Source organism: Schistocerca americana, chromosome 9 (genome assembly GCF_021461395.2).
Source record: "Schistocerca americana isolate TAMUIC-IGC-003095 chromosome 9, iqSchAmer2.1, whole genome shotgun sequence".
Classification (NCBI taxonomy): domain Eukaryota; kingdom Metazoa; phylum Arthropoda; class Insecta; order Orthoptera; family Acrididae; genus Schistocerca; species Schistocerca americana.
The window spans coordinates 148,258,362-148,272,928 of NC_060127.1; the positions used below are offsets into that span (position 1 = coordinate 148,258,362).

General features: G+C 42.8%; 1 protein-coding gene across 1 annotated transcript in view; it reads right to left on the bottom strand.

Annotated features, from left to right (window-relative positions):
* Positions 1 to 14,567, bottom strand: part of LOC124551064 (arylalkylamine N-acetyltransferase 1-like) — a 94,734-nt gene that overhangs the window by 22,947 nt on the left and 57,220 nt on the right. The window contains exon 2 of the mRNA XM_047125949.1: positions 9,309 to 9,531. Coding sequence (XP_046981905.1) covers positions 9,309 to 9,531 — 223 coding nt within the window. The remainder of the gene's footprint in view (positions 1 to 9,308; positions 9,532 to 14,567) is intronic.

Genomic DNA, 14,567 nt, shown 5'->3' on the forward strand with positions numbered 1-14,567 from the left:
ACCCACTTAACTTGTACACTTGGCGAATGGGTAAAAAGATTCCTCTACCTTGCCCGGTTTAGGTTTTCTTGTGGATGTGATAATTGTGGTGTCACCGCCAGACACTACACTTGCTAGGTGGTAGCCTTTAAATCGGCCACGGTCCGTTAGTATACGTCGGACCCGCGTGTCGCCACTATCTGTGATTGCAGACCGAGCGCCGCCACACGGCAGGTCTAGTCTAGAGAGACTCCCTAGCAGTCGCCGCAGTTGTACAGCCGACTTTGCTAGCGATGGTTCACTGACAAATGACGCTCTCATCAGCTACGTCATTTGCTACGACCTAGCAAGGCGCCATATTCAGTTACTATGTCTTCTGAACAGATAATATTGTGACTCACGTACCGTCAAGAGCGACGTTCATCATTAATGGATTAAAGTTAAGTATCAAACTAATTACGTCCGCTTTCTGAATTCTAATTCCGTGTCATATTCCAGACCTCACGTCAGTATAGTTCTTCCCTCCTCACGCCAGCCTGCGTGAGCTAAAACGCGTGCCTTTCGGCCTCGCTCTTCTGCCAACACAACAATAATCACTCCCAAAAAAGTGATGAAAACACAAGAGTTCGTCACATAAATTGCGAGAAATGAATGTAACAGTTTCACAGTCGCACAGTTTTCCCTGTGCTCTGTCAAAACATATGTTTTTAACGTTTTCAAATTCTTCCGCGTGTAGACCGTCAAATCCTGCATATGTCCAAGCAAATCTGAACATGTCCTGGAATTTTGGAGAGCGAAGTTGATTATGAGTGATTGCCTGAACTTTGATAATTGTCTGAAAATAAAAAATTAAACTTTTCGCTCGAGGGAAGACTTGAACCAAGGACCTCTCGTTCCACAGCTGCTCACGCTAACCACGTGACCACGGCGCTCCTGTGCTTGCTCTGTCCTCGATGTTGCCTATCTTGCGCATCGACTACTCAGTTTGCATATTTTGCTTATTATTTCATAGTTCCAGACAACTTCTTCCTGTTTTCTCGATCGATCTGCGTTCAGTTTTTCAAGGCCTATCCACTGCGCCAACTTATAACTAAATCTGAGAGGGGTGCGATGGGGAGGTTTCCTTGTGAGTATCCTGTAGAACTCGGTCCTCTAAATCTGGTGTACCCACAGTCCGCCTCCTCCCTGAGCGTTCATCTGTCTGAGAGGACCCATGATCACACAAATGCTCAAGAAGGACTTGAAATGTTGTGTGAAGTGGTTGGTGTCTGCGAGGGTACAATTTTTAGTATAGGCGTGCTGCCTCTCGACCATTTCCACCTCCTGGCAGTACACAAACACCACCTTGGTTTGTTCCCGACACGAATAGGTAACCACTCTGTTACTAACCTAAGCTGCGTCAACCACACAGCCTGCAACACACAGAGAACACACGGTGCGTCTACCGTGGCAACGACGCGCTTCCGGACACATGCTCCTAGGACGTTTTTCCCTCCATTTCCAGTCAGGAATGCGTCCCTGCAGTTAATCTTCACTTCGCATACTTAGTGGACTTTTTATGTCAATCAGTACACCACTGATACTACCGGGTGATCAAAAAGTCAGTATAAATCTGAAAACTGAATAAATCACGGAATAATGTAGACAGAGGTACAAATTGACACACATGTTTGGAATGACATGGGGTTTTATTAGAACCAAAAAAATACAACCGTTCAAAAAATGTCCGACAGATGGCGCTTCATCTGATCAGAATAGCAATAATTAGCATAACAAAGTAAGACAAAGCAAAGATGATGTTCTTTACAGGAAATGCTCAGTATGTCCACCATCATTCCTCAACAATAGCTGTAGTCGAGGAATAATGTTGTGAACAGCACTGTAAAGCATGTCCGGAGTTATGGTGAGGCATTGGCGTCGGATGTTGTCTTTCAGTATCCCTAGAGATGTCGGTCGATCACGATACACTTGCGACTTCAGGTAACCCCAAAGCCAATAATCGCATGGCCTGAGGTCTGGGGAACTGGGAGGCCAAGCATGACAAAAGTGGCGGCTGAGCACACGATCATCGCCAAACGACGCGCGCAAGAGATCTTTCACGCGTCTAGCAATATGGGGTGTTTTTTTTATTCTAGTAAAACCCCATGACATTCCAAGGATGTGTGTCAACTTTTACCTCTCTATTTACATTATTCCGTGGTTTATTAAGTTTTCAAATTTATACTGACTTTTTGATCACCCGGTATACAAACATTACGGGATTGTTTTTGTGGTCATTTTCAAGAGGGATGCTTACACCCTTCCCTGGGGGGCCCCATGCTGAGCAACACTCTGGGTTTTATCACTTAAAAATTCTTCTGGACAGGTAACTGAGAACCAGTTCCGTATGCTCCGATCTTTGTTAAGTCTCCAGTTTGGCACTATGTCAAACGCTTTTCTGAAACCCAGAAATGCGGGATATACCTATTGTATGCGTACAGGTGGGAAAAATCAGCTGCTAAATAATTGTTGAAATTCATGTTGAAACCTTTAGCTGTCTTTTATTTTGTGCAGTGCTACTAGTTTCGGTCATAAATCATTTTCAAGCTTAGCCTGCTATGTTTGCAAATGGTCTACGAGTGAAACAGGCAGCACTGCGAAAATAAAAGACACCTCAAGGTTTTCAACAGGAGCTTCTACGATGTACCTGTTGCCCTTCCTCCATGGTTCGTACGATAAAAGGGATGACGAGCTTCACAAGATCAGTGGTTTCTGTATGATGCTATTTCTCTCAGAACAATGGTTTTCACTTTTGCTGATGTTAGGCTCCTTCTATAAAAGTTTAAAATTTCCTTCTTATACAACGCGTTTTGTGTATATTTACTCTCTTACTTGGGATGGTGTTGGTCAAACGCAGAAAAAGTCCTACAAACACATTCCCGAAAACATATAGTCTTTCAGACATCAGCCATTCTGTCCTACGATAGCCGGCCGGTGTGGCCGAGCGGTTCTAGGCGCTTCAGTCTGGAACCGCGCGACCGCTACGGTCACAGGTTCGAATCCTGCCTCGAGCATGAATGTGTGTGATGTACATAGGTTAGTTAGGTTTAAGAAGTTCTAAGTTCTAGGGGACTGATGACCACAGATGTTAAGTCCCATAGTGCTCAGAGCCACTTCAATTTGTTCTATGATAGCTGCAGCGTCCGTACCGTGCGCCTGCGACGTCAGCAGCCCGCACGACGGAACAGAAATGCGGGGTGCCTTCATCACAGCGAGTGAAACTAAAGTAGACGTTTACGGTATGAACGACTCCGCTATTTTCCTACGCCACTCCCGTGATCCGAAGTAGTGCCAGAAGATTCATTCGCCAACCGGCCTTATAAGCCGGCGCACCGATGGCAGTTTCACACCACCAACTCGCAGGGGTACCCTATTTGAGGGACCGATTCAGAACCACTGCCAAAACGTTTTACGAAAACACACAACAATCAGATAACGACCTTGTACGAGAACTTGGACACAGGGTGCACTACCTGGCCTCCTCCAGATGGCCCGACGATCTATGCGAATGACAAGACTGCACATCTTGTGTATATATTTTTATATAATTTTTTTAATTTTAAACCTTATTTATTGTATTTATTATTTATTTATTTATCTATTATTATTTTTTATTTAAAAAATGGTGAATGAATGAGTGTGAGAATGTGTTAACTGTAATATGTATGAGTGTGTACAATGTATATATCGTGTGAATGTGTGAGCGAATGGAAAAAATATAAAAAATAAAATAAAATAAAAAAGAAAAAATTAAAAAATATAAGAAAAAAATAAAAAAATAAAAATAAAAAAATAAAAAAACAAAAATAAATGAAAAAATAAATAAAAAATATTAGCATCCAGTCAACGTCTTTTTAAATCATTTAAAACCAGAGAAAAACAAGACAACAAAAAAGCTATTGTTTTAATGTCAATTCTTATTATTGAAGGCTTAGCTGCAAGGCCTTTAACTTCCATTTTCAGACTGGGCAATCCTTGATGCCCCAATATATTCTGCAGCGGCAGTTTGACACGTCACCCAGACTTGTAGCGGTCTGCTATCCCGGCCGCAGCATCCACACGCCTCGTTTGCCGATAGTTCTGGATCGTCAGAAGTGGTAGCTTCGCACTGTGACTCAAGAATGTCGTGTTAAGATAGTCTGGCCTCTCTGGACAGCTTTGTCGTAATGTTGTGCCAACCACTCTCTAGCGGCGTTGTTTTCTTTGGTGGACTTTCTCGAGCGAGAGACTTGTGAGGAACACATTTTATTTTTTTATTCTTCTGATACAATACCCGAAGTAGAATTCGTACTTTTTTTGCTTAAACTGTGTTTTGTTTGACTACTTTGACGACACCAGCAATGCTCTTGTCTATTGGTTTTTCGCAAAAGAAACAGACTGCGAAATATCGTGTGGTGTCACAGGGCTGGCTACAAATGGCTCTGAGCACTATGGGACTTAACATCTATGGTCATCAGTCCCCTAGAACTTAGAACTACTTAAACCTAACTAACCTAAGGACAGCACACAACACCCAGCCATCACGAGGCAGAGAAAATCCCTGACCCCGCCGGGAATCGAACCCGGGAACCCGGGCGTGGGAAGCGAGAACGCTACCGCGGTGTCACAGGGCTTAGGCCTGTCCCGCCCCTCATTAAATCGATCAAGACTTATACGAATAATTGTAAGAACATTATTATTATTATGTTCTTTAAGTTTGTTTTTGGGTTTTCAGAAATACTGTGGGAAGAAAGTTTATTTATGTTGCAGATAACGTGGAAGACGTTGCCCAACGATCACCATGAAAGTTCGACGTAGTGGCAGGTGGGCAAGAAATAAAACGAATAATGCAAACTACCGCGAGCCATGGAAGACCCTGGGCCGCGAGGGCGTCGAGCTTCCTAGGTCGTTGTTGGACAACGTCAAAGAAAGAGATATTCTGCTTTCTCTTTGTAAACAGATCGATCGAGTCTTGAAAGGTTCATGTAAAACGTATAGGCGGGTGACACATTAGATGGGACCCGATACCTGTAATACTTCCACAGTTATTAAAAAGTTGTTAAACGGTAAAACCAATAGTTCATCATTTGTATAGATAAAAAGTAGTATAGATATAGGAAAGGAAGAGTTGCGGCGTCAGAACGAAAAGTGATACATCGCTCAGCAACGAAGAAGGACGTAAACAGCGGCAGTTACGTGGTGAAAACAAATCAACTGATAAAATAGTAAGTCTGTAATTAAGCATAAAGCCACGTAGCACTGCAATCGTTCGCATTTTGTCTCTGCTGCCGAAAATAGAGCATTAGCTATTTGCCTGTTGACTTTACATGAAATGCACAATTTTGTTCCCAGTCGCTATTACGCGTGGCTAAGGCCTTCTGAAATGATCATGGACTCTTGAGGACACGCCTGACTGTCTTCGACTTTGGTCACGTGGAGGACATACGCTCCTGTAACGATATGTGTGTGGTGCTACAACCGCTGAAAATTTGAACATGTAACACGTCAGCCTCAGTTCCAAACATAAACCAAACTTTACCCAGGTTTCAGCCAAAATAATTTGGCCTTCTTCAGAAACGAGTGGCACTATACTTTTTTACTTGACATGGCCAAACTTAGGCATGCAGTAGTTTATTGTCACTCGCTTCTGAAGAAGGCCAAATTATTTTGGCTGAAACCTGGGTAGAGTTTGGTTTCCATTTGCAACTGAGGCTGACGTGTTACATGTTCATTTATCACAGTTGCTGACAGGGTTGCACAATGTTAAAAATTGTTAAAAATTCCCCGCAAATTTCCCCTTAGCTAAAAACCTATCATAGTGTAAACGGGCAGGCCGTGCTACTGAACCCTTCCAGCCAAACAATCACTCAGTAAACGTTTGTGTTAGGTGCTGCTGCACGACGTGTAGAAATGGGGCTGGTGCCCGTCGTGTACAAACCATTCTCGTTCTCCTGTTTTCGAGAGTAACGTTTTCCAATAACAACAAATTTTGCAGATCAGAAGTCGATGATAAACTCCACCAGTTAATTTGCCCGGTAAAGTCTTTGGAACTATTAATCTGTCACTGACTGTTCCTGCCCACGCATTATTCAACCACGGCCCTATAGTGGGAAAAATAGTATGGGTGCTAATGACTCAGATGTCCTGCAGCTTAAGCTCAATTACGTCAATTCGTCCTCCACACCAGAAACAGCTACACTATGAAGCTCAGAAGAATTTCTGTGTCGGGTGCCCCACGACTGCTATTCGTCGTCTAAAAAAGTATTGCCAATAGACTTAATTCTTCAACCTTGTGTTTCATTATTCGCTGTTTAGGATTCACAGTTTCTTTTATATGTTGTTAGTAGAGAAACCCGGCGTTGCAGGTATGCGTCCACGCCAGTAGCACGCAGCGTCTGACCTTCTGCTAAATGTTTATGACGTCATGTTTCCAAAACTGTCTCGCACAATGGTATAATTTTGTAGGTACTTTCAGCAGCACATGTGAATACTACCTGCCTAATGTGTTGCGAGTGGAGTTAGTAGCAATGAAGTAATAAATTTAAATATCACTCATGATGAGGCAGTTTTTCTTGCATCTCACTGTTTATGGCGTCATATCTCCATATATGTGTCGCACAGTTATATAATGTAGTAGGTACAGTCAGCAGAATATGTGGATACTCCAGAATGAAATTTTCACTCTGCAGCGGCGCTTACACTGCTGTGACACTTCCTGCCAGATTAAAACTGTGTGCCTGACCGCATCTCGAACGCGGGACTTGTGCCTTTCGGGGGTAAGTGTTTTAGCAACTCAACTACCCGAGTGCGACTCGTTTGGTGGAAGTAAGGTTTTCAGGACTGTCTTCAGTCTCGGTAGGGTAGCTCAGCTGGTAGAGCACTTACCCGCCAAAGGCTGAAGTTCCGAGTTAGAGTCTCGGGCCGGCACACAGTTTTAATCTTCAAGGATGTTTCATATGAGTACACTGTCTGCGAAATTATTGCGAATAGAGTTAGCACAAAGGAATAATAAATTTAAATGTCATGCATCATGCGGCAGATTTTCACGCATCTCATTGTTTACGACGTGATATCTCCTCAACTACGTGTCTTGGAATGACATAATTTTGCAGTTACATTCAGTGCTATATATCCATACTGTCTACAAAATGTGTCGCTAATGCAGTTTGTAGTAAGAAAGTAATAAATTATTACGCCATACCTCATGGACTACTTTTAGTGCAAGAGCAGGTGAAAAACTGTAAGCGATAACCTTTTTACCTCCACCATTTTGCAGGGGCTGTCACCGAGAAAACATTTCCTAAGGTTTTAAAATTTAAAAAATTGTTGCAAGTCGCTAAGTGCCCTCAGTCTCAAATATTGCGTGAATTAAGTCTGGGAATTCACGTGTCACGTGCTACGCTACTTTTTCACCCTTGCCCACACCGCTCTGATAGACAGCTGGTTTATAAGCTCACAGCGATCGTTGCCTGACAGTATGTTATACAGGGTGTAAATTTTAAGCTGACAAACCAGAATAACTCGAAAAATAAGCTTCACACGAAAAAATGTGTTGAATGCAAAGTTGATGGTTTTCGAGGGGGACATCTGATGGTGCTAAAATTAGCCCGCCACCCCAGTCCCCTGGGGAGCGGGGGTGGGGGGGTGGGGGGTGGGAGCCAACTGTAAAATTCCAAATGGGAACCCCTATTTTTTATTGCAGAATCAGATTCTACATAAAACACTACGTGCATTTTGTCTTAAACATTTGTCTTGATTCTTGATAGTTGGCGCTGTAATTCAAGAACATCCATGTTCTCATTTTTGCGTGGAAAATGGTTACGGACAAACAAAAAAAAATACTTATTTACTTCGTAAATTTAGCTTCGCTAAATCTAAAACCCACCCTCTCTCCCCTTAGTGTGGCGTTTGAGAGAGAGGAATTAGTGTTTTACAAATGTTGATCCACTTATTAATTTTTTCTGCAGATTCAGATAATTTTTGTTTCTTTCGTGGTCAACATTTGTGAAACTAATTCCTCTCTCTCAAACCCCACCCTATGGGGAGAGAGGGAGAGTTTTAGTTTTAGCGAATCAAAATTTACGAAGTAAATAAGTATTTTTTATTTATCCGTAACCATTTTCCACGCAAAAATGAGAACATAGATTTTCTTGAATTACAGTGCAAACTGCCAAGAATCAAAACAAATGTTTAAGACAAAATGTATTTAGCTTTTTTTATGTAGAATCTGATTCTGCAATAAAAAATGGGGGTCCTCAATTGAAATTTTAAAGTTGCCTCCCTCCTTACCCCCAAGGGGCTGGGGTGGCAGGCTAATTTTAGCACCGTCAGATATCCCCCTAGAAAACAATCAACTTTGGATTCTACACATTTTTTCGTGTGAAGCTTATTTTTCGAGTTATTCTGGTTTGTCAACTTAAAATTTACACCCTGAATGTGCACCAAGTTTGCTTGAAATCGGTCCAGTAGTTTAGGTTCAAAACGGTTCAAATGGCTCTGAGCACTATGGGACTCAACTTCTGAGGTCATTAGTCCCCTAGAACTTAGAACTAGTTAAACCTAACTAACCTAAGGACATCACAAACATCCATGCCCGAGGCAGGATTCGAACCTGCGACCGTAGCGGTCTTGCGGTTCCAGACTGCAGTGCCTTTAACCGCACGGCCACTTCGGCCGGCAGTAGTTTAGGAGGACATATGGAACATACATACACAGACACTTACATGTATTCATTTTTATACTGTGTATGGATTTACAGTTCCAGTACAAGAGAGTAAAAATCTAGTAAAACGTGAATGCAGACATCGCATCCATATTAAAAACAAGAAACAGAAAAAATATCCTGCCATTGGTTATGTTTTAACCGAATAGAATGAAACGTTTTTGTAACGATAAAAGACGTTTAAGTAGTTTCGTAGACAGTTTCATGAACTATTCATATGGCAGTTACTGATACTAGCACAGGAATGTAGGATTTAACCATGAAGACGTGAGAATATTCAACATATTTATTTCTGTCAGATCTCAATTTTCACGTAGCTGCATTCACGAGAATGTTTTTAGAACACCGCGTACTATCGTGACTCGACCATGACACTTGCAGTCACATTCCTGGCGCGCGCATTCTTCTGATCTGCGGACAGCACAGATGTGAACCCCTGTAGTTTATGCAACCCAAACAACGAGTCTGTGTTACCGGTTGCAAGCCTGCTGATACAGCAGGCGCTGGGCGGCCAACGCGACCAGCTGCCAGCGGAGAGGCGAGTCAATGAGTTGTTGGCTAGACAGGTAGGTAGTGGAGTGGCTCTTACTGTCGGGCAGCGAGGAGAGGCAGTACTCCTCCAGCTCGCGGCACGTCTCCTCCCCCGGCTGCACCAGCTGCACCGCCACGTTGAGCGGTTCGTCACGGAAGAAGAGGCGCCGCAGGAACGAGATCATGCGGGGCCCATCCTGCTGCGTCAGGGGGCGGATCTCGTAGCTGAGCGCGGCGGCAGCGGCCGTGGAAGGAACGGGCGCCGTCGGGGACGACTCGAGCTGCTCATAAAAAGGAGAAAAAACGACACTTAAAAATGGCTCTGAGCACTATGGGACTTAACATCTGTGGTCAACAGTCCCCTAGAACTTAGAACTACTTAAACCTAAGGACACCACACACATCCATGTGTAGGGAAGCAGCCTACTTACGCCTTATAAAATTCACATCAGTCTTTCCATTGTGTGCCAGCCAGTCCGCTGTAACTAGCTCTGACGTCATAAATGTTGCGCAGTACCTTAAAAATCAAGTAAATAACCTGAAACGTTTCTAGCATGTCAGGAGTAATACTAAATCAATATGTGTTGAATATCAGTTCAATAACTCTAACCATTTTCGAAATTCGGACGTTTTTCTGTAAAAATCATTGGCGCAACAGAAAAGAGCTATAAACTTAAAAATTTATATTTAGATTCCTTTTGCATAATAATTTAGTAGAAACAGTATTCTGGATCTCACAAATTAAAATTTTAGTTGAAATTCATGAGTTTCTGGTTTTTATCTTAAAAATTAAGGAAGCAAGATAGATTAAGTAGGCGAATAAATAAAGCTAGGATGTTCAAATTTAAATAGAAGGGAGATCCGCTATAGTCACAAAGATGTGAGAAGTTTCAACTGAATAAATATAAAACTATAGCGATAGCATATCTCCAAAGGGCAAGTTCAGAGCTCGTCTACTGCGTGTGGTGTAATTAAATTAATTCTGTCGCCAAAATATTTTACTTATCCACGTCAGACTTTTATTATGATTATTTACTTGTGTGATGATTGCACAATTAGACTGAAAGCTTCATCGGCCATCAGCAAAGGAAGCGATCATTTATTCGATAACTTGAAGTGGTGCATTACTAGCCCAGCGGTTAGTCGGGAGAGCAGATTTGATCAGCCTTCCGCACCACGGCTTTATATGTAAGAACGCTGAGCGAGAGAAGGAAGGCCCCAGTTCTCTCCAGACGCTGATTAGCGCACCACCTGTGCCAGGAGTCGCGTAGCGTCGGTATCATTGATATAAACAGCCTCAGATGCAGTAATAAGGGATACGCGTAACCATGAAATCGTTTTCGAGTGAAGTGTTAATTCTGGGATGACTTTAATGATCTATCTTCAGTTTGCGTATGTCGTATTTTCACGTGCCGCCACAGGACAGACATTCTACAATTATTTAGCGTGGCGTTTGATGAGCATTATCATCAAATTATGGCGAGTATTCACTTAAACATTTAATTTGAACAGTTATAGTTGCATCAGCGCATTAGACTCTGAACTGCTCTGGTAGTTGGATTGTGTGGATTCTTTTTGGTCTGTGACTTTTCAGAATATAGTGAACATTTCAGACAGAATTGTTTTTGATTATGAATCCCAGACAATCTCCTAATTCCTCAGAGCTATAAGCTGTAGCTATAAATGTATTTCTCGGATGAAGTGGGCACTAGGAATTCTAATTACAGGCTTCACATTTTGCTAATCACTTTCTGGTCGCTAATATTGTACTTAGAGAGCCAGTGTTGAGAACGGCAAACAACAGCATAAATACAAAACATTTATTCTATAATTCCACCTGCCACCCCACACATGTCCGAGTCAGGGTTCGAACCTGCGACCGTAGCGGTCATACGGTTCCAGACTGAAGCGCCTAGAACCGCACAGCCACACCGGCCGGCTAACGACACTTAATGTTTCAACATTTCTGCTGCATCAACAGGTCGTAGTCCGAAACGTTTATGCAGGGTGACATCAGAGAGAAGGTTATCATTACGAGTGTCCCAGGGAAGTGAGATAGGACCGCTGTTGTCTTGTATATACATAAATGATTTAGTGGGAAAGGTGGGCAGCAATTCGTGGTTGTTTGCTGAAGATGCTGCGGTGTTCGGTAAGGTGTCGAAGTTGTAACGTTCTCTGGCAGCACTCATCCAAAGTGAAAGTTAAAAGAACATTTAGATGCTCAAAATGGTTCAAATGGCTCTGAGCACTATGCGACTTAACTTCTGAGGTCATCAGTCGCCTAGAACTTAGAACTAATTAGACCTAACTAACCTAAGGACATCACACACATCCATGCCCGAGGAAGGATTCGAAGCTGCGACTATAGCGGTCGCTCGGTTCCAGACTGCAGCGCCTAGAACAGCACGACCACTCCGGCCGGCATTTCGATGTATAATGCTCACTGTTGGTGAAATACTATCTGTGGCGGAGGATGTGAAAACCGCCACAGAAGAAACGATATGTAATCAAAATGACAAAGACTGTACAAGAATTAGTTAAGATATAAATAGGCAATATACTGTAATAGAATCGCTTGTCTTCTGCACGGACTGAATGGGAGAGGAACCCGTGAAATTGCATTAGGCTCTTACGTAGTCTTCATTTGTCATAAGTCGATGATGGACGCCATTTGTAGCTGGGATTGTAAAAGGTGTGTAAAGATTTTAATTGTTTCTGTTAAAATATATTTATCTAGTAAAATCTGTTTGTCACAATTACTGCAAAGTTCGCACCGGACATTACCCATTTTATTTAAGAAATTTCATCATTTTGTAGAATATCGCTGGCGGTGTGGAGCTCCGCCGCGAGCGAGCAGTCTGCAACAGCGGCAGATTTAAGTACACGATCGCAATAACGACCACATCCTAAAAAGGGTACAGGTAGGGGTGAACTAAAACGATGAAGTGTTTCTTTTCACAGTATTCCTGACGCAGAATAAAAAGAGATAGTAGATTTTACCTTGTGCATTCGCAGGTGGATACAAGCTGCAGCTTTTGTACATTTTCATTAAAAAAAGTGATAAATTCTGAACATATCGTAAAGTGTATTTAAAACTGGATAATTTTCATGAGAGCTTAGCAATATAAAAAAGAAAATATTTTCATATGGTAAAGATAGTCTTATGCTTCAAAGCTAGTCGGGGCATACCCAGTTAATCAAAAATCCACTGCAACGTGAAAATGTTTGTAAGGTCGATGGACAATAATATTTTCATTCTTGCACAAACAGCTTTAGTGCTTGAATAAAAGTAAAACTTGAATAATTATTTTGGAATATTCAAATAAATTCATTTTTATTAATCTGCAACAGAATATTTCATACGTAAAGTAATAATCATAGGTGACAAATTTATTGCAACCTTTCATTTCTCATGTCCATCCATGTAAATGTTAAGTTCAATCTCAACGGTTTCCCAATCAAATTAAACGCAAAAAGCAAAGAAAGTTTAAAACCACACGTTCAACTCCCGCATAATAAAAACAGACAGAATCGCATTAAAAAAGTTGAGTGACTGTAGGAAGATACAAGACGATTTAGACAAAATTTCTGGTTGCTGTGATGAACGGCAGCTAGGTCTAAATGTGGGAAAATGTAAGTTAACGTGGATGAGTACAAAGGACAAACCTGTAACGTTCGGATACGGTATTACTAGTGTCCTGCTTGACACAGTCGAGTCGTTTAAATATAGAGGCATAACGCTGTAAAGCGATATGAAATGGAACGATCATGTCAGAACTGTGGTAGGGAAGGCGAGTGTTCGGCTTCGGTTTATTGTCAGAAACTCAGGAAAGAGTGGTTCACCTGTAAAGGAGACTGCATATAGGACGCTGGGGCGACCTATTCTTGAGCACTGTCGAGTGCTTGGCACCCATACCAGGTCGGATTGAAGGAAGACATCCAAGCAATTCAAAGGTGGGCTGCTAGATTTGTTACCGGTAGTGTTGCAGAGATGCTTGTGGAACTCGAATGAGAATCCCTGGAGGCAAGGCGACGTTCTTTCCGAGAAAAACGGTTGAGAAAATTTATAGAACCGGCGTTTAAAGCTGACTGAAGCCAACATACATTGCGCATAAGAACCACGAAGAGATGATACCAGAAATTATTGCTTATACGGAGGCATATAGGCAGCCGTTTTGAGAGTGGAACAGGAAAGGAAATGACTGGTAGTGGTACAGGGTTCAAATGGCTCTGAGCACTATGGGTCTCAACTTATGAGGTCATTAGTCCCCTATAACTTAGAACTAGTTAAACCTAACCAACCTAAGGACATCACACACATCCATGCCCGAGGCAGGATTCGAACCTGCGACCGTAGCAGTCTCGCGGTTCCAGACTGCAGCGCCTAGAACCGCACGGACACTTCGACCGGCTGTGGTACAGGGTACCCTCCGCCAAGCACCATACGGTGGCTTGCAGAGCATCGATGTAGATGTAGACTCAAAAGAATTAGAAATTTTGGAATGTGTTGTGGCAACTCTGCGAGGTAGGTGGTGATAAATGTATAGACTGTTCGCACTGTTTTGCCATTTAGTAAAGAGTAAACATGGAGCAATGGAACGGTGTGTAGCGTGCCTTTGCGGTAAAAGACTTTTACAAGAATGGAAGTGTGGCGACCGCGCGTCGAGAATTTCGGCATAGTTTCGACATCGGATGGCGTGGCCGTGTTTCCTTAGCTCATGCAGTCAGCACTTGGGCTCGCCGTTCCGAAGCAACGGGTTCTGCATTGAAGAAGCAATCTGCAGAGAGACCCCGAATCGCTGGTACGGGAAACAATATCGAGGCTGTGCGCACTTTTTTCGTAAGAAGCCCACAGCATCCGCAGTGTGTCTACAGCTGCGTCGTTCGAGTAAAACTGTAAGTGGATTTATAGTTCCAACTGTACAAGCTGCAGATCTACAGCTACATCTACATTTATACTCCGCAAGCCACCCAACGGTGTGTGGCGGAGGGCACGTTACGTGCCACTGTCATTACCTCCCTTTCCTGTTCCAGTCGCGTATGGTTCGCGGGAAGAACGACTGTCTGAAAGCCTCCGTGGGCGCTCTAATCTCTCTAATTTTACATTCGTGATCTCCTCGGGAGGTATAAGTAGGGGAAAGCAATATATTCGATACCTCATCCAGAAACGCACCCTATCGAAACCTGGCGAGCAAGCTACACCGCGATGCAGAGCGCCTCTCTTGCAGAGTCTGCCACTTGAGTTTATTAAACATCTCCGTAACGCTATCACGGTTACCAAATAACCCTGTGACGAAACGTGCCGCTCTTCTTTGGA